We start from the raw sequence: 21,779 nt of genomic DNA, 5'->3' as shown, positions 1-21,779 counted from the left end.
CTTTTAAAGAGCAATGAGAAAAGCTAAGTTTCCCCAGAAACTGCTCCTGTCATTTTACACCTGTGCCATACAAAGCATCATTACATCTAACATCATAGTGTTGTTCAACAGTTGCACTGCCACTGACAGAAAAGCCCTGGACATAGTCAGCCCAGAAAATAACACACACACACAACTGCCATCACTCCCCAACATACAACACCAGATGCCAACAATGAGCACAAAACAGAACCCAGGACAGTTTCCACCCACCCAGGCCACTCCTTGTTCTCACTGCTGCCCTCTGGGAGGCGCTATAGATCAACACAGTCCCACACCTCCAGACTGACCTACAGCTTTTACCCCAGTGCCATCAGGCAACTGAACTCTTACACATATAGACTGCCACATGCCTCCACACTGACACTGACTGACTGCACTTTAAAATTGACTGCTGCACTTAGTGTGCAATATTGAATTTTATTATTGTTTTATTGTTGTTGGTTGTGTGTCTTCACTGATGTTTTTAACCACATAGAGGTTTGCAATTTGAATTTCATTTATACCTTGGTATGAATGACAATAAAGGTATTCAAGTCAATCAATTCAATTCAATTCAATTCAATTCAATTCAATTCAATTCAATTCAATTCAATTCAATTCAATTCAATTTATTTTTATGTAAAGCATTACAGTAATATTTCTTGCTTGATGCACTTTTACATCAAACCATTTAGTGAAATTTGCAACGCATCACCTGCACAGTCCAGCTGCTTTCAGTGCAAGTGGGTTTTGATGCTTTTGATGTTGAATGAGGATGTGGTCTGTGGCCTCTTCTGCATTTTTTCTCTCGTTTCAGAGGTGCACATCATATTCAGACTGAGCTACACAAATTCTCATCAGATATTAATCAGATAGGAAGCACAATGAGTGTGGGTGAAGTGATCTACACATTACTGGAGGTGGTCATTGCTGTCAGCTGTTTGGGTAATTTGCTGGTCATCGTGGCTCTGTGGACCAGTAAGAGCATCAAGCTGCCCACCTTCTGCCTGATTGTCTCTCTGGCTGTAGCTGACTTTCTGGTTTGCTGCGTAGCCATACCGTTGGCTGTGCTGGTGGATGGACGAGTGAAGACTTCATTTCACGGCTGTCTCTTCATCAGCTGTGTGCTCATCCTGTTGACCTTAGTCTCCATCTTGTGTCTTGCAGCTATTGCAGCGGACCGTTTCTTGCGGGTGTATATCCCTCTCAGGTGAGATGATTCAGGCTATGCTTACTGAGGTAAAAGTCCACTTGCACTGACAGGGTAAGGAGCTCAGTCTCCTATAAATGCATGTAGTTGTAGCACAGTGAATAATGAATAAGACATTAACGACTATGTTTATATGCACTATTTATATGATCAAATTTAAATGATACCAGCAACTTGTGTTTTTCTCTAGGTACAAAAAGACTGTGACACAGAGACACTCATGGTTTGTGGTAGCTGCATGTTGGACTGTTGCAATACCGCTGAGCTTTGCTCCAATGCTTGGATGGTACAACCACGAAACCTTGTCTAATTCAGTCAACTCTACCATCGTCTGCCAGTTTATAAAATTGGGGCACAATTGCAACTGTGATTTAATTGTGAGAAATCAGTCAAGTGAAGAACTCAACTAACTGCTAATCGACACACCAACGCCAATCAACTGGTCCACGATGGAGTTGCTGAGCTGGTCACTGAATGCGATTGACAGAGTGTTCTCAACAAGGCGTGCGGCCTCTGGTGAGCCAAGATGCCCGGACGGAACCTTCATGTCCGGCTACATGCTGGATGGATGGGAGAAGTGGAGAGTCCTTTGCCTTGCCCCACTGGATGTGGAGGATGTTGAGGACGTGTACATCTTCACGTTCATGACAATTGGAATGATCGCCCTGGGTTTTGGCGCCTACATGCAGTATCGTAAGATGAGAAAGATCGCCACCGAGCAGACCGACGCGAGGGAGGATAACGCAACAACTCGGAGTGCTGTGGTCGGGATACGGTCCGACATATCCGCAATCCGAGAGTATGTGTCACTGATGCGAGCTGACATAGCCAAAACTCGGGAGGAAATCGAGAGAAATGGCGACGAAAACCGCAGAGAATGAGTAAAAAGAAGAAAGGGCTCCTACACCATCCCACCATCCCAACTAAAAATCAATACACTGGACTTTTGCTCTCTGTCAATTGGACCACACCAGACTTTGCTCTCTGTCAATTGGACCATCTTGTGACTTTGTGACTTTTGTGACATGCCTGGCAACAAGAAGAGACTGTTGTTCGCTCATGACGGTTGGACACATGTGCAGACACACACGTAATCCTTATGCTCTATCTAGAGCTGGACTTCAATTTCTTCAACTCTACATACTGCCTAATGCTGCAACACATTATGTCAAAATGTCAAATGTTGAAAAAAAAAAAAAAAAAAAAATTGAGAAATGTCATGTTAAAAAAACAAAAAAACAAACAAAACAAAACAAAAAATGTCATGTCAAATTGTTAAATTGTTAAATTTTGAAAATACTGGAAGAATGTTATGTCAAAAATGTAACATGCAGAAAAAATGAATATGTGAGTATTGGGGGCGGGACTAGATAAGCTTTTGCTTCTCCCGCTTTCCCTTTCGGTCATGTGTATTGTATTAATTGGATTGAGATGATGTGTGATGATGATGACTAATTGACATGCCCGAAATGAACCAAATAAATAAATAAATAAATAAATAAATAACTGTGATCCCCATGTCATACCTGGTGTACTTCAGCTTTTTTCTCTGCAATTTGACACCTCTGCTGGTGATGACTGTATTGTATGGCTTTGTGTTCTGTATCATCAGAGGGAACTTAAGACTAAGACCAGGCAGTGGTGCCCAGAAACTATCTGTGATCTACCTTAGGAAAGAGAAACAGCTGGCAGGATCTCTGTCCCTGGTACTGGCCCTGTTTGCACTGTGCTGGCTCCCTATCCACATCATGAACTGCATTGTTTACTTCATTGGGCCGAATCACATACCAGAGGCAGCTTTCTATGTGGGCATCCTGCTTTCTCATGCCAACTCAGCTGTCAACCCAGTTGTGTATGCTTTCAAAATACAAAAGATAAGGGCGGCATACCTGAAGCTCTGGAGACAGTGCGTTGGACGGAGAGAAGATAATCAAGCATCTCGCACAAGCCAGACAACTGACAACAATCTCAGCAGTAATATTAACAGTGTAGCCACAAATGAGTGATGAGTTGACTTCATCAACTGTGTTTGTTCTTATCTTTGACTTATGACTATACAAGCACATTGTTCTTTTGTCATTTCATGTGTTTTTTATTATTTGTTTTTTTCAACGCTTATTTTGTAAGTATATTCTACATACCTACATTACTTCCTATATCCGTCTTTGAGCTAAGCTAGGCTATTATGTAATACTCACAGTATTTCCGTCTTACATACGTATGTCGTGGAAATATTGGTCCTGCCGGTGGCGAGTCAAAGAACAAGACAGGAGAGGTAGCATGCACCCAAGTTTATTCTCCATTCTCCACAGAGAAGGGGAGAAGGGAACAGAACACAGAACTACATGGCAGGTAGCAGTTCAGAGTAGTGCCCCAAGAACAGAGGTTGCAGCCCCTTCTTATACCCCACTTTATGACTCTGGTTACTTCATTACTACAAGCACTTCTAGCCTTCCCAGACAATAAAACAATCCAACAGATGTGTTACTCAACAACTGGCTACCCCAGTTGTTGGTTTCCCTATAGGAATTTACAACCTAGATCAGTTAGTAAACAAGGTTGTACATGGGTCATCCTAGTGTCCTTCCTCTGCCCCCAGGTTTATTATGGTCAATACACAAATGTCTCCACTAATGGAGTTAACAGGATTGCTACATGGTCTTACTACAACTACTTCAAAGACTATGTTACCACTTATTACAAGGAGAATACCCATCATAGCAATTTTCCACCACACATACACAATAGTATCATGATAGTGAAATGGAAAATGCATGTACTTCTAAATATATCTGCTATTAAAAATGTAGTTGCAAGTTAAGAATTTCTGTGACATTTTGTCTCATTTCATCACAAAATAATTAGACATAATGTGAACTTATTTTGCTTTATTTCAAACATCTAACATGTGCTTTTATCGTCTTCTTTTCAAAATGCAAGCAAACTATGTATGCATTGCACTTAAGTAAGCTGCTAACATTTGTTTGGGTTTTACATTGGATAGATCAGAATAGTGTGGGGGCAGTAATTTGATCTCAGATTATTTCCGTAAAAGGTATAGTCAATAACTTCCCCAAACATCTGCTGTAATGGAATTTTTTATGTTTATGACCCTTGATGGAACTTTGAAGATGTATGCTCATAGGTGAACTTCGAAGAAAGCGCATGTTGCACTTGTCTGCTGTGTACAGGGCGATGTCTGACTGGGATCCGGCCATTTTGTGATGATTACGCTAAAGCAAGCAGCTGTCTCCATATTCAAAAACGTGGTGAGATGTCAATGAGATGTCAACATGCTGAGGTGTGAAAAAACACAAACTTTCAGTTACAGACAACCACTAGCTTCCTGCTTTATAATAGCCCAAAGATATCAAAGTGTCAACCACAGGAACAAAGGATCCTGCTGCCGGTCGCCACATGAGCAGCGCCCCCCTTGCCTGTGTCAAAAGCGCTAAGTGCAAACTTGTATGCAAACTTGGACAATGTATGATGCCGAGGAGAACGTGGCTCCTTCTCGCTCTTGTGCCTATGTAACCTGATATTACCAAATCTCAGTGTGCACTCTCGTACAGACTTTTGTGTGTATGACAGTCCACCTCTTGCAAGATAAAAATAAAGTAGCCTACTTAAAGTGAAACCTCATTTTGCTGGAATTATGATTTTCTCTCTCACAAGTTAAAGGAAATTTCCACAATACTGCACACCTGCTACTTCACACCTGATTATTTTTTATCTAATGTTCATTTGATTAGCAACACACAGCGACAGATGACAGTAGGCTATATTTATAATTCAGTCCTACATTGCAGTATTTGCAGCCCTTTACTTTAAATACATTCAAGTTAACAATAAAGTCATTGCTACTTAACTATTTGAACACAAAACATAAAAATTACAAATTGTATCTTATTCTTTCCTGAATTTTCTATTATTTTTTCTTTTTATTAAAGCACATTAATCTATGAATAATGTTCCAACTTCCACCTGCAGAAGTTCACACCAAGATGGTGACCAGAAGGTGCAGATTCATGTGACTTGCAGGACGGGGCAGATGCCCTTTCTCCATCCAGATATCCTCTTCTTCCTATGTGCAGAAGCAGCAGAATGCTTTGGGCCTGCAGACATTTGATAGTGGACTTATCCACACTGGGATGCGGTGAAAGAACCACAGATTCAGATTTGTGCTCCCGTTGAGCTGTTCTGCCAGGTCGACGATGCCCTTGCTGTCTGGGCAGAGGCACCCCAGACAAGATCCAACAGTTTGGTGGATCCGCCTCTGTCAAGTCATCCAGAACCAAATCCTGGGTGTTGCACACGTCCAGGGAAAGAAGGGATTCTATTGGGAATTGTTGTCGCTTCCATTATGTTGAGAGTCTAGTCCAAGATGGTCGAGTCCAAATGTCAACCAACTCAGGAGCTTTGAAACAATTAGATCGGCTCCAGATGCACCTGATGGACCCAAAATTGTTAAACAAGGCTGTTTATCTTATTATTATTTTTAGGCATCATTAAGACTGCACCTCTTTTTGTGGTCCCACAAAGGGCAGTTGAATCAGTGATGTGATGTGATGAGAAAGGTTCACTTTCAGGTTGTTGGGTTTCTTGTGTTGTTTTTTAAAGCAGAAGTAAGCGATCCGGTTGTTTTGGCTAACTTCTTGTCAGCCGATGGAGCAGTCCCCACCCTCGTCCCCACGTCACCACATTCACGCGCATCTTGGCTGCACACACAGAGAGGGCCGCCCCTTTATCTCTCTCCTCATTGGATAAAGGTTGTAGGATGCAAGGAAAGTTTTCTCTTCGGCTTACAGCAGAGTGACTGACAGGCCATGTTTCAGACCAAACACTGATAGTGATTGATGTCGGAAGATAGCACTATTTAAGACTTATATTAACACAAACATTCCGCTTACTTCTGCTTTAACTTTTTCTTGGATAAATTACTGCTCCAGGTCATCACTCAACTCCTTTCTCTGGACCTTTTTCATTGGTGTCATAAAGAGTCAAAAATTAACTTTGTTCCCCAGCAATAGCCTATGCACCATGTTAGTTAGTTAGAAGCCTATTTGAGTTATGCAGACACATGCAGGTAGCCAGTGTGCGAAATACCCATCAATATTCGGGGGGTCCCTAACTCGCGATTGTTGCGCAGTACCGTTATTTTTTTTTCTTTTTATAAAGTAGGACTATAACATTACAATAAGCCAAGAAAATTAGCCTATAGCCTAAAAAGGAGAGGCAAAGTTGTGCATTACAATGCAGAAAGTAATTGATAATAAATAGACGATAATTCAATAAATAAAAGACAATAATTGGCACCACACTGGCGCACTTGAACAATGAATAAATGCCAGGTATAGGAGACTGGCGCGATCAGGGCAATGCAGAAACGAATAGACAATACATAAAATACAACAATTAAAATGAATGAAAGACACCAAACTCGTGCACTCGAATAACAACCAACTGTATAAATCTGGAGATTGGAGACTGACGTGCAATTATGTGCACGAGATCCTCAGCCTGGAACTATGACCGATCATGTAACCTTATCTAACCACCCTAGATGGGTGGTTAGATAAGGTTACAAATACGTTTAAACACAGCATTGAACACATCCACAAATCACATTCGGGCCATCATGAAAATTGAAAAAGCACAGACAAATAGCTCACAACAGGCGCCTGGCCAAACAACACCACTGGGGGTTCAGGCCATCGTATGCTGAAGCAGGCTAGCCTCTTACCTCAAGTTATTTTCCTGCCTTAATGTCAAGCCAAGGGTTGCGGTATTTCCATTACCCCACCTGCTTAGGTGTAAAAAAAAAAGAAAGAAAAGAAAAGCGGCCAATCACCAGTGCTAGCAGCAGGGGCTGCGGCTACGTCTTCAGAGCACTCGGCCTCAACTTCACTTTCTTCGGCAGAGGGTGGGAGAGGAACGGGATCCTCTGTTCTGATAGCGAGTGGGCTCGACTCCTGCGCTGGGCTGGCGCACATGGCTAATTTGCATAATGCGCAGGTGACACGGTTCAGCTTAATGTTAAACGAATAAATGTTTTGAATTATGAATACTGGACATGGTGATCTTAAACACATTTAATTGACCACAATAAAATTATTGTATTATATTATTATTTTTATTTTTTTGACAAGATTGAGACCCCCCTCAGATTTTGCTTTTGAGTCTTTCAGGGGGTCTCAAGGGGTTAATCGGGGGGGTCCGACCCCCCCAAACCCCCCCGTATTTCGCACTATGCAGGTAGCCTACTGCCGTGCTATATAAACCACTGACTTTAGAAAAGCCAGTGGACAAAAGAAGCTGCCTCTTCATGCTACACCCAACTGCATCCGGTGTGACGGCTCGTAGGGACTCCTGGACTAGTGGTGTGGAATAGTTGGTGGGAGTTTACCCTGAATCGTTAACGTTGCACTACAGACTCTTACAGCGGCTTTAACTCTGGTTTCTCTCCCCTGCGAACTTCGACCCGGCATAAAAAGTAAAAACCGGAAAGGTCAGGCCGAGGTTCTGATACCGTGTCCCCGGAGAAGTCGCATTGAAGCGGGTTATAGTGGTTCCTGCGAGCCGCTTCAGCTGGACTGTGCTGCTCGGACGTCGACAAAGACCGTTTTCTATATCGGAGTAATGTAAGGAAGCGTAAGTTCTCCTCAAGATGTGATATAATCATGCATCCTGCAGACTAAATCCTTCATATAGTAGCTAACTTGTGTTTATTGCGAGGGAGGTTTGCGATTCACGCAGGACCTGAAGAGTTAGTGCAATGTTTGCTTGGTTGGTGAAACTTAAACTGACTGCACAGTCCCAGCTGACGAGGTTAGTGAGTTATTGACTCAAGACTTGACTACTGCAGCGTTTTCATTTACAGAATCACTTTATAATTGTATTAGGCTACTCATACAGTAGATGTGATTATGAACATGACCTTATGCAACCCCCTCCCTCAAAACCTCAAAAAAAGAAGAAAAATCCATATGTGGGCTTAAAGTCAATAATTAGGCTATTTGCACCTGCTGCCTATCCAGGATGAAGTGGTTTACTTTTTATCATAGTTTATGGCAGTATTAGTGGGGATAGTTTTGTGTCTGTCTTCTTCTTCCAGTGGTAATCACTCATGTAACCTCATTTAAACCCCTTCACAGATGAGCAGCTATTGCTTTACCAGGGTGGTGAAAGAGTCATTTTTATCTGCCTTCTCACCCCACCCATCCGTTATCATAGATGCCAGTGAAATTACCCATTCTCAGCTAGGAGCATGTAGGCTACTTCCATATTCTTGTGTCCCATAGGCTATTAGCCTACAGCCTAATATTCCTGGGCTCTTTCTGTGTGTGGATCATTGATCTCTGTGTGAGCATTGGTCCCATTTATATATTCTATACAGTATTTGAATACATTATGCAAAGACAGACCAAAGTCCTGATTCTTAGTGTAGTGTATTTTCTACCTCCTAATTTGTAAGTAATTTACCCTGAGAGTTACTTTTGTGTTTATAATCCACTTCAAATTCTTTACTTTTATCTTTAGAATTGTCTTTCATCTCCAGGTGTGTCCTTTACCTGCCTGAAGGTAAATGACTGGTATAATAAACAAGGCTTTGTTTAGACTAAAGACTATACTGTATGTTTACGTTAGGTCACTTTTGCTGGACATTGGTATTTGGTCTGCTTCGCCCATGCTCTAGTTAGACTAAAGGGGTAATTGCCTGGTCAAGATGTTAAAGGGATAGTTCACCCTAGAATGATATTTCGCTCATTATCTACTCACCCTCATGTTGACTAAGGGCTGGAAGAAGTTTCAGATTCCTCCGTGGCTTCTCTGAGTTACAGGGGCCTCGGCATAGCAGTGCATGTCCATATAACGGTTGCAAAGGGACACCGGAGCTCTTCGTAAAAAAACACACACAAAAAAACATCCAAATACCTCCATGATGCTCGTATGTAATGTCCGTCTTGTGCTGAAGCCCCAAATTGCGTAATTGTCCCGAAAAAAATTAAATAAGTCTATATTTTAAGCTTGTTTGTAGCGGAAGCTTCTCGAAGCTCCTCTTCCTGGTCCGTCCAAATCTCGCGTGATTTGCGCCGGCGTCAGCATGCGTCAGTGCGGTTACTGCGAATCACGCGAGATTTGGACGGACCAGGAAGAGGAGCTTCGAGAAGCTTCCGCTACAAACAAGCTTAAAATATAGACTTATTTAATTTTTTTCGGGACAATTACGCAATTTGGGGCTTCAGCACAAGACGGACATTACATACGAGCATCATGGAGGTATTTGGATGTTTTTTTGTGTGTGTTTTTTTACGAAGAGCTCCGGTGTCCCTTTGCAACCGTTATATGGACATGCACTGCTATGCCGAGGCCCCTGTAACTCAGAGAAGCCACGGAGGAATCTGAAACTTCTTCCAGCCCTTAGTCAACATGAGGGTGAGTAGATAATGAGCGAAATATCATTCTAGGGTGAACTATCCCTTTAAATACCAGAGGGTAATTTAGACATGTTAGGTTTTGTCTTAGTTTGTGACCATCCTGGTCACCTACATTCTTCTGTTTAGAGAGGTGGAGTTTTAGAGTAGGCTATATAAGGTCTGGGCTTTTGGCCAAGACCCAGAGGTCTCGTAATTGGTTCCGGAGGCTTCTCGAAGATTCGGCTTTTTGACACTGTATCTTTTTTGTAATAAACTATTTTTTACCATCTACAAAGAAGACGTGTCAGAGTGGTCATCTTTTCATCAGCATCGACATCGAAATATACCACATTAGTTCAATAATTAGGAATTATTGTCATAAATTCAGGGAGCAGTGACAAAAATGCTATCTGGATACAGCATCAGTCAGTTCATACAGTTGTTGATTATTATTCTGTTGTCCATCCACCATCCTTTGATGCTTATGATCAGGAAAGATGTATTAAATCAGATTCTGATGAACTCTGTAGAGTACTGTGGCACAGACTAGCACAACGTAGTGTTTATAACACTCAAAAAGAGCCAGTCATCTGTACAATTTCGAACAGTTTTCATAGTTAATATTTGAAAGATGATCATGTGGTGGAAAATCACCTCTGGGCGACCTGACCTGGTCTTGGCCCCTTAGATCTCAGACTCTGCAGGAAGCAAGGAGCAAGGATCTCTATTTCAGTCTTACAAGCTAAAAGTTTTCTTATATTTGAAACAAAACAGAAAAAAATCAGTAACTTGCTATGAAGGGAACAGAGGGAGTGCTTCTTGGATTTGACAGTATAATGGCACAAATGTTGCACATGTCAGAAAAATACTGAGCACAAGAAACAAAAACAATCAAGGTCCACTTTTTACAGCGCAAAAGGTTTAATTTAGGGTGTAAACATGAACGAATGAACACTCATCGACTTTGTCAAATGAAAGTATTGTTTTGTGTATATACTGTATATTGTTAATATCATCCTCTAGCTACATTTTTTACAGCCAAGTTTTCTTCATTACACAAATATTATGTAACTGCTTCTAAGTTGTGTTCTGCTTGTCTTTGTCATATATGACAGTGAACTAAACATGTTTTGATTTCGAACTGACTGTCAAATTAAAAAAAATGATTTGAAGGTCTAAACATTTAATTGATAAACCTATTAGCTGAAAAAATAATTTTTTCTCATTTCCATCTAGTTCACTCTGGCCATGAAGCTGGAAATCCGCCGGTACCGTCCCTCAGACAGGGACAAAGTGTTCGATCTGTTCAGCATCGGCATCAAGGAGCACATCAGTCCATGTTTTCACAACGCCATGACGAGCCCTCTGTACCTCGCCATCACCCTGGCTCTGTGTGCTGCTGGCTACCTCCTGGGCTCTGTTTTCGGGGCTGTGGTGCTACCGGGAGTCTGGATGGGCCTGGTCTACTGCTGCTGCTACGAGCTGTACGCCGGCTACGTCAGGGAGAGACTCCGGACAGACATGCAGGACATCCCTGGAAACTATCTGAGCCGACCGGATGACTGTTTCTGGGTGGCTGAGGCTGAGGTGGACGGGAGGGTGGAGATCATGGGTATGGTGGCTGTGATGACCAAACAAAGTGGGGAAGGAAAGTATGGGGAGCTGTTCAGAATGATCATCTCACCACTGTGCAGAAGGATGGGCATGGGCTTCAGGATGGCTCAGATCGTGGTCGACTTCTGTAGGGAACGAGGCATCCCCAAGGTCGTCCTGGAGACCAGCTCCACCCAGACATCTGCTGTGGCCCTGTACAAGAAACTGGGCTTTCGCCACATCCTCTCACACACCAGAACAGAGGCTCCCATGTGGGTTGCAAAAGTGGCCAAAGTCACAATTTTAAGAATGGTAAAACAATTGTAAACCTGAAATAACCCCGACTGGCTACTGGGACATTCCTGTTCTGTCCCTTTGTATCAGCGGTTTATACTTTGGTCTCACAGAAACTCTCTTTTATAACACATTTTTCTCGTACTGTATGGTGGACCTATCCATCAAACTCAAACCTGACAACCTGCTGCTCTTCTATGTTCACTGGATCATAGTTCACTAAATTGTGATGTACTGGTGGTGTTGTACTGTGTGTATTTTTATTAGAAAAAAACAGAACTGTGATTTTTAACATTCAACTGTATCACACAAGAACATTTAAGAAATAAACACACCCAAAGGTTTCACGGTTGCATGTTTCTCCCCAGCTAAACCAGTCCAACCAAATGAATATAGACATCAGAGGATTGGCAAACCCACACAGAGTCCTGTTGTGGCTCTTTACAGCTGATAAACAACTTTTACCTCTAATCATTAAATCAACAGCTCATTCAAACACATACCTCACTCTGTTGGCAATGGATACACAATATATAATGAGTGCACTGTAACATCATGGTATACTGTAGACATGTACAGGTCAGACATTTGTTACAATACAGATGGGGTTGTAGATGGTAAGTGATGAACACTAGAGGGCACCCTTTATCTGAGCAACACTATAGCTCCTCTCTATCAATAAAATCTACAATGTTGTGTTCAACGTTGAGTGTTTGCACTTAGTGAATAGCTACAAGCAAATGAGTGGAGGGTCAAATATAAAAGCATCCATAGTGCAGTTTAATGCATTTAGCTGCAGTTGCTCATTAAGATTCAGATTTATACATTATCATCTTGTCATATGCAGGATACATTGTCACACCCAACAGAAAACATAGTGACCAGTTAAAACATCAGAGTACAACATACAAGCAGAAAGTAGTAGAAGTGGTGTAAACAGATTGTAGTTGTTCTAATAGGTTACCTTTTTATGGTTCACAGCTCACTATGCAGTGCCAATATCATACAGGGTCTTAGAGTTTTTTATATTTAACTTTTATTTTTAGTATATTGTAAAACTTTTGGACAAGGATTTGGATGAGGTGAGCAAACAACAAGAGACAGATACACAGTAACAACATATTGCACTGGGGTTTGAGTATTATCACCTAATGTAAAAAAGAAACAGACACATGTTTTATGATGTGCAAAGGTCCTGCAGCAAATTCCAGATTTTGTAAGTCATAACGTTTAATTGGTTTGTTAGGTTTTTTTAAGCCAAGCTGAAGTTGCTTTGTTCTTTGAGGCACAATTTCATAGAGCCTTCCCTTTATTTCTATAGTATCATTAACATTATTCTGATTCAATTAGTTGGTAGCACTACATAATACGGCCCGCGACTTACAGCGTACCTACCGCTCTCTTGCCGCGTAGGTTGCCGCTTATTTCACACAAGTACTGAGTAACTGCAGCTCACTTTCCCCCTTGTTTCCCCCGTGCATTTACAGTGTAACTAGGCTGCGTCTTAGCGCGTAACTTACATCCTGCTTCACACCAACTTCCACAGAAGTACAGGGTAACTCTCGCTGTTTTACAGTTTAACTAGGCTGCGTCTTGGCACGTAACTCCTGTCCTACTTTACACCAAATTACACAGTAACTCTCGCTCACTCCGCCACTAATTACCCCGCATTTTACAGTATAACTAGGTTGTGTCTTAGAGCGTAACTCCCGTACAATTACGTCCTACTTTGCCCGGACTTACAGTGTAACTCCTGCCAGGCACATTAGAAATTAAATAGTCTACTGTACAATATGAGCACAGTTGCAATCCATGTTTTCCAAAAGTGTCAGCAGCGACATTTCACCTCTATTTCAGAGATTTATTATTCATTATTTAATTGTATGGTTTGGAATAGGTGAGAAATGGGTATAGAGTGTGGACATTTTCCAATACAGTAACAGGCTGGCTGGTAGCAAACTTACCTCTCTAAAATGCACATCTATGAAAGTCTATTTCTGTCATCCAAGGGCAAAACACAAACTATACAGTAATACATCCACAATAATGAGTCATTCGGAGAGTTAGAAAATGTTTTTATTATTTATTAACCAGAAAACACATGACACATCCACATCCATGATCATTCATAAACTTTAAGTACAGTAAGTACCCTACTGTAAGTGAGCACTGTTACTCCCTCCTTAGTCTGCACCTATACAGTAGCTGTCATGCACCTACACACTACTTGTCTTAGAGTTACCCAGTAAGTAGAGGGTAACGGGCTGTATTATAAAGTAATGGCTGTTACTCCCTCCTTAGTCTGCACCTATACAGTAGCTGTCATGCACCTACACACTACTTGTCTTAGAGTTACCCAGTAAGTAGAGGGTAACGGGCTGTATTATAAAGTAATGGCTGTTACTCCCTCCTTAGTCTGCACCTATACAGTAGCTGTCATGCACCTACACACTACTTGTCTTAGAGTTACCCAGTAAGTAGAGGGTAACGGGCTGTATTATAAAGTAATGGCTGTTACTCCCTCCTTAGTCTGCACCTATACAGTAGCTGTCATGCACCTACACTGTACTTATCTTAGAGTTACCCAGTAAGTAGAGGGTAACGGGCTGTATTATAAAGTAATGGCTGTTACTCCCTCCTTACGCTGCACCTATACAGTAGCTGTCATGCACCTACACACTACTTGTCTTAGAGTTACCCAGTAAGTAGAGGGTAACGGGCTGTATTATAAAGTAATGGCTGTTACTCCCTCCTTAGTCTGCACCTATACAGTAGCTGTCATGCACCTACACTGTACTTGTCTTAGAGTTACCCAGTAACTAGAGGGTAACGGGCTGTATTATAAAGTATTCTTTGTTATTCCCTCCTTAGAGTGCAAATACACTGTAATTGTCCTGCAACTACAATGTAGTTGTCCCGGAGTTACCCAGTACCTACAAAGTAGCGGGCTGTATTATAAAGTATTCTTTGTTATTCCCTCCTTAGTGTGCAAATACACTGTAATTGTCCTGCAACTACACTGTAGTTGTCCTGGAGTTACCCAGTACCTTCATGCAGCTGTAACTACTGTCTAAGTAGAACCAGTAAGTTAGAACACAGTTTGTTTCACGAGATAACATCATCTGAAAGTACAGTAATACAAAGACAAAACTAACTGAAGTGTCCCTGACATCATAAAATAACAGATTTCTACTGGCTTTTGTTATTTACATTAAAGTTCAGTTTTGTTCCTTCTGTTATAAACTGTTTCATTTAGTTTTGATCCATCTGTCTGGTCCTTCTAGGTCTAAAATAGTCAGTCAAGTCAGTTTCATTTGACAAAATGTACTTTCTAAGTTAGAAGAGTCAAGTTGAAAAGATTGTTGTGATACTACTATCACACCGGAGTGTGACACTCAGTAATGGAGAATGGATGGGCTCCTCCATAAAAGGTGATCTTGATCTTGATCCAGCTCCTTGGGTCAAGGCAGAGATCAGGGTCATGGGTGGCGTGCCATCTCCCTCGTCAGGTACCATTTTCATGGCATCTCAAAAACCTCACCTGTGTAGAAACATAATTATATATTGTATCATCAACTTCATCACATAAATGCATCACTGTAAAACAAAGTGAGAAAATTAATAACTTTGAACGGTACAGTTTTTCTCATCATGGAATACTTAATCCCGGTTTTACCTTTCACATCATAAATCATTAGCCTTTTAAACCATAACTTGTGATTTTTAAGCATATTAATCAATTACAAATTATACATATTTTTTTCTTTAACTATTGAGTAAATATTTTAACCATTTAAAAATCTTCAATTTTACAAAATCAATGCTATGACCATACTGTTTCACAACTGTAGGCTGCACCAGTACATTATTGTTACTCTTGACTGTATTCATCATACCAGTCATTACCAACAGTAACGTTAGCTAATGGAGCTAATGTGGACAGTAGCTACTAACACAAATACAGTTCCCGGGTTAGCGTGGTTCAGGGGAAAACACACACTATTATCTTTAGCACAAGCTAACATTGCTAGCTGCGTTAGCATAGCTACTTAACTCACCAAGAGGTTGATAACGCGGTCAAACTGCCGTCGCACAGGTCCTCGGTTCATCCCTCTCGTCTCCCGGGGTGTTTGCTCTGTGTTTATATCAACATATCACATCGTAGACATTGCATCATTTCCCTCATTTCTCCACTTCGTCTCCTCCTGTCGTCCCTGGCTGTGTCAACAAGCTCCGTCCTCGCTGTGAGGTGGGACTTTCTACCTTCTCAACAGGCAACCAATGACAAGTGAGCTGCTTCTGGTCTGACCAATGACAGATGGTCAAAGGTGAGTGACTGTGATTGACAACTTATTTCATCCTATTTGACTATCACAGTCTCTCAGATTTGACCATCTGTCATTGGTCAGACCAGAAGCTGCTCACTTGCCATTGGTTGCCTGTTGAGAAGGTAGAAAGTCCCACCTCACAGCGAGGACGGAGCTTGTTGACACAGCCAGGGACGACAGGAGGAGACGAAGTGGAGAAATGAGGGAAATTATGCAATGTCTACGATGTGATATGTTGATATAAACACAGAGCAAACACCCCGGGAGACGAGAGGGATGAACCGAGGACCTGTGCGACGGCAGTTTGACCGCGTTATCAACCTCTTGGTGAGTTAAGTAGCTATGCTAACGCAGCTAGCAATGTTAGCTTGTGCTAAAGATAATAGTGTGTGTTTTCCCCTGCACCAGCTAACCGGGAACTGTATTTGTGTTAGTACTGTCCACATTAGCTCCATTAGCTAACGTTACTGTTGGTAATGAATGGTATGATGAATACAGTCAAGAGTAACAATAATGTACTGGTGCAGCCTACAGTTGTGAAACAGTATGGTCATAGCATTGATTTTGTAAAATTGAAGATTTTTAAATGGTTAAAATATTTACTCAATAGTTAAAGAAAAAAATATGTATAATTTGTAATTGATTAATATGCTAAAAAATCACAAGTTATGGTTTAAAAGGCTAATGATTTATGATGTGAAAGGTAAAACCGGGATTAAGTATTCCATGATGAGAAAAACTGTACCGTTCAAAGTTATTAATTTTCTCACTTTGTTTTACAGTGATGCATTTATGTGATGAAGTTGATGATACAATATATAATTATGTTTCTACACAGGTGAGGTTTTTGAGATGCCATGAAAATGGTACCTGACGAGGGAGATGGCACGCCACCCATGACCCTGATCTCTGCCTTGACCCAAGGAGCTGGATCAAGATCAAGATCACCTTTTATGGAGGAGCCCATCCATTCTCCATTACTGAGTGTCACACTCCGGTGTGATAGTAGTATCACAACAATCTTTTCAACTTGACTCTTCTAACTTAGAAAGTACATTTTGTCAAATGAAACTGACTTGACTGACTATTTTAGACCTAGAAGGACCAGACAGATGGATCAAAACTAAATGAAACAGTTTATAACAGAAGGAACAAAACTGAACTTTAATGTAAATAACAAAAGCCAGTAGAAATCTGTTATTTTATGATGTCAGGGACACTTCAGTTAGTTTTGTCTTTGTATTACTGTACTTTCAGATGATGTTATCTCGTGAAACAAACTGTGTTCTAACTTACTGGTTCTACTTAGACAGTAGTTACAGCTGCAGTAGAAGGTACTGGGTAACTCCAGGACAACTACAGTGTAGTTGCAGGACAATTACAGTATATTTGCACACTAAGGAGGGAATAACAAAGAATACTTTATAATACAGCCCGCTACTTTGTAGGTACTGGGTAACTCCGGGACAACTACATTGTAGTTGCAGGACAATTACAGTGTATTTGCACTCTAAGGAGGGAATAACAAAGAATACTTTATAATACAGCCCGTTACCCTCTACTTACTGGGTAACTCTAAGACAAGTACAGTGTAGGTGCATGACAGCTACTGTATAGGTGCAGACTAAGGAGGGAGTAACAGCCATTACTTTATAATACAGCCCGTTACCCTCTACTTACTGGGTAACTCTAAGACAAGTAGTGTGTAGGTGCATGACAGCTACTGTATAGGTGCAGCGTAAGGAGGGAGTAACAGCCATTACTTTATAATACAGCCCGTTACCCTCTACTTACTGGGTAACTCTAAGACAAGTAGTGTGTAGGTGCATGACAGCTACTGTATAGGTGCAGACTAAGGAGGGGTAACAGTGCTCACTTACAGTAGGGTACTTACTGTACTTAAAGTTTATGAATGATCATGGATGTGGATGTGTCATGTGTTTTCTGGTTAATAAATAATAAAAACATTTTCTAACTCTCCGAATGACTCATTATTGTGGATGTATTACTGTATAGTTTGTGTTTTGCCCTTGGATGACAGAAATAGACTTTCATAGATGTGCATTTTAGAGAGGTAAGTTTGCTACCAGCCAGCCTGTTACTGTATTGGAAAATGTCCACTATACCCATTTCTCACCTATTCCAAACCATACAATTAAATAATGAATAATAAATCTCTGAAATAGAGGTGAAATGTCGCTGCTGACACTTTTGGAAAACATGGATTGCAACTGTGCTCATATTGTACAGTAGACTATTTAATTTCTAATGTGCCTGGCAGGAGTTACACTGTAAGTCCGGGCAAAGTAGGACGTAATTGTACGGGAGTTACGCTCTAAGACACAGCCTAGTTATACTGTAAAATGCGGGGTAATTAGTGGCGGAGTGAGCGAGAGTTACTGTGTAATTTGGTGTAAAGTAGGACAGGAGTTACGTGCCAAGACGCAGCCTAGTTATACTGTAAAACAGCGAGAGTTACCCTGTACTTCTGTGGAAGTTGGTGTGAAGCAGGATGTAAGTTACGCGCTAAGACGCAGCCTAGTTACACTGTAAATGCACGGGGGAAACAAGGGGGAAAGTGAGCTGCAGTTACTCAGTACTTGTGTGAAATAAGCGGCAACCTACGCGGCAAGAGAGCGGTAGGTACGCTGTAAGTCGCGGGCCGTATTATGTAGTGCTACCAATTAGTTTGCATCAATGCAAAGCAATGTCCTGGGGGCAGGTCTGAGATACTGTGTCATAAATGTGACACAATCTAGATCACCTCAGTAGATAACACGGTTCAGGACACACCTGTGCACACGGCAGGAAGTGATCAGAAACCTAGATAAGGAGTTTACACGCTACAGTATCCAGTGGTGCTTGGATTTTTAAAAGTAGTAGGAAAGAGTTAAAGAAGCAGTACTACAATAAAAATAGTCCACTACACCAGAAGTCGTAGATTCGAAACTTCTGCTTAGTAAAACAACACAAGTATCATCAACAATCTCCATAAAGTAACAGCGGTTTACTTTTCTATCACTGGTGCATTGATGTGCATGTTATATTCTACTGTACTTCTCTTAGGTGCTGATTGATTGTCAACTTTTAATGAACCCAAGCTCTTTTCAACCCATAAAGGAAAAGGTAATGTTGTAAAAGATGATCACAAAATATGGTCTTCACAGGAAAAGTTGAATGTCTCAATCTCCCCCTCTAAGAAGTAGTGGTGTAGAAGCAGCCAAGGTAACTGCACAAAATAAAAGAATAAAAAAGAGAAGTTCAGTTCAGTTTAATTTATTTTCATCCTTGTTAATATTTATACTTAGTAAATAGAAATAAAACATATCAATACTGGTTGAAACCATGTAAACTTATAAGGGTTGAATAAGTAAATAGTGTGTTCAAATTGTACATAAGTAAAGTAGTTGAAATGTACTTCAGCTTCATCTGGGTTAACAAGGTTTGAGAATCACAAAGATATCCAGGTTTACAGTGACACATAAACATGTGGCTTTTTTGATAGACAGCATACAGTACGGTGCACATTCCGTTTGCCACAGTGTCTTTTTATTAATATACCACTAGGTGGTGCTAATGTTTTTAAATCCTACACATGATATACAGTACAATCGATTCTACTCTACTGAGTGACCTTATAATAATACTTTTAAAAAAAAAACAGTAAAATCAGTTAACGTTTTTTTTTTTAAATCTAGAAATGATAATATATCATGAACTAATACTGACAGGGAATTGTAAGCACCATGTGGAGAGTTCAACACGCTCCATCTCAAGTGGATGTGTGGCCCATATGAAGAAAGAATTCACACACACACACACACACACACACACACACACACACACACACACAGTACATTTTACAAGCAACCTTGCATTGCATTGCATTAGTAATGATCTATCTCAACCAGCTGAGATATTATAACATGTGATTAATGTGACTTTTAAAACATAGATGCAGTCTACAGTCTACCACTCAGAAATCCATTATAATTGGTTACTTTTACAATTAAGATAACTTACACAGAATTAATGAAACATACATAATACAGCAGTGCATAAAGCAGTTAGATTTAGCCCCATCCAACCAGAATAGTAGGCCTATCCCATAGTAGCTGGATTGTACACTTTGCTGATAATTCTTCTGCACTTTTACCTAAGTAACAATGTGACTGCGTGAATTTAACCACAGTCCACAGAATTTGTAACTGTGTTACTGAAGCTTTAATGATGAGCTAAATATTTCCTCTGCCACCGCCTACTCAACAAAATGTTTTTTTTTTTGTAACCTTTACAGCACATTTGCAAATCTGTTCTTTTTTTCCTTTCTTTTTCGGAGAAAACAAGTGACCCACACCTCAAAGTGCCCCATGGGCTATAACTGAGAAACACGCACACACATACCTATCCCATGTGTGTTTTTGTGTCGATAGTCAACCAGCAGACCAGTCAACAACTCACTCAGCAGGACAGAGGGCCGTTGGCTCCATTGAAACATAACTATGCCACACTATATTACCTTATTTACTACCATATGGAAAAAATCTGAATGGATCCAATCAGGCTTGTAATAAATGTTTTATCTTTAGTTCTCATTGAAGATTTAACGTTGTTGTTTTCACTTTAAATGCCCTGTAAACTTATTTTTCTTAATCAGCCATTTACTTTTTATAATGGGATCCTCCACAAACACGCTATTTTCTGCTTAAGTTTGACAGTTTTGTTGGCGTGAGAGATTTCTGTTTTCTTTTACCCTGAGCTCTTTCAACAGGTTTGATGCCCGCAGGGCTCATGGAGAGAAAACCTGATTAAACATATAACATAATATTATACCGTATATCACGTTACAAATGAACTGACAAACTGTTTGAGGCTATATGAATAGACACTTTACCAGGATTCACAGCACCCCTTTGAAGCACCAAACTGCATCCCTGAATTTCTCAAACCAACTCCCACCAAGAAATATTTGGACACCAGTGCTGATCATTATTATGTTATACTGTTAAATATGGAAATATGGCCAGCAGAGTGTTAGCTTAGCTTAACAGACTGGAAACATGGAGAAACAGCTTGTCTGCTTTATCCAAAACAACAGCTTCTGAAAATCTCATCATCATGTCTTATCACATTTTCATAATGTGTAGCCTATCAGTGTAAACCTCACTAGTGTTTCTGCTTTAGAGCCAGGTTATCTGCTTCCTCCCACTTCATGTTTACAGAGTGCCCACCTTCTCTCAGCAAGACAACTATTTAGTCCAAAAACATGTACCTATTCCTTTAAAGCAGAAGTAAGCGATCCGGTCGTTTTGGCTAACTTTTTGTCAGCCGATGGAGTTAGCAGCCCCCGCCCTCGTCATGGATCTATTGGTCCTCGTCCCTACGTCACCACATTCACGCGCATCCCTTGGCTGCACACACAGCCCTTCATGCCGTTCTCCCTCCTCATTGGATAAAGGTTGTAGGATACAAGGAAGTATACAAGAAGTTTTCTCCTCAGCAGAGCAGAGTGACTGACACACCCGTGTTTCGGAACAAACACTCTATGTAAGTGATTGCCGTCGGAAGATATAACTACTTAAGACTTATATTAACCATAGACTGTAAAAAGAATGGACGTAGCGTCCGTGATGTCACCCATTGGTTTTGGGGAGTCGTTTTTGTGACTCAAATATGGCGGCCTATACAGCGCCATGTTGGATTTACCAACCGAGAACCCGCCCACTGGCCTCGAAGCAGCCTGTCTCCGGAGCTGCTCGGACCTGTCACTCAACGTTTCCGCGCCCTAATTGGCCAGAGTTTTAACCAAATAACAGTAAAACGGTAGATTTAAAAAAAATTCACCCCCCTCAGAGTGTGTGCGGAGGTAGAAACTATCGATTGAGACGAAAAAACGTTCTGACACCAGGCTTTTAA

At 40.9% G+C, this 21,779-nt stretch overlaps 2 protein-coding genes across 2 annotated transcripts; both read left to right on the top strand.

The window, feature by feature from the left end:
• The first annotated feature begins 857 nt into the window (after positions 1 to 857).
• LOC146988086 (adenosine receptor A1-like) lies at positions 858 to 3,237 on the top strand. The gene is made up of 3 exons (XM_085778100.1): positions 858 to 1,231; positions 1,422 to 1,577; positions 2,739 to 3,237. Exons 1-3 carry the CDS (start codon positions 906 to 908, stop codon positions 3,235 to 3,237), a joined length of 981 nt encoding a protein of 326 aa, XP_085634226.1. The 5' UTR covers positions 858 to 905.
• A 4,267-nt stretch (positions 3,238 to 7,504) lies between these two features.
• Positions 7,505 to 11,870, top strand: nat8l2 (N-acetyltransferase 8-like 2). The gene is made up of 2 exons (XM_085777730.1): positions 7,505 to 7,882; positions 10,885 to 11,870. The coding sequence occupies exon 2, from the start codon at positions 10,897 to 10,899 to the stop codon at positions 11,566 to 11,568; it is 672 nt and encodes a 223-aa protein (XP_085633856.1). The 5' UTR covers positions 7,505 to 7,882; positions 10,885 to 10,896; the 3' UTR covers positions 11,569 to 11,870.
• Positions 11,871 to 21,779: the final 9,909 nt, after the last annotated feature.

This window comes from Trachurus japonicus, chromosome 5 (assembly GCF_045865225.1).
Source record: "Trachurus japonicus isolate A0001 chromosome 5, Traja_1.0".
Taxonomy (NCBI): domain Eukaryota; kingdom Metazoa; phylum Chordata; class Actinopteri; order Carangiformes; family Carangidae; genus Trachurus; species Trachurus japonicus.
The sequence above is the reverse complement of the archived record's forward strand: the minus strand, read 5'-3'. Positions and strand labels throughout refer to the sequence as shown.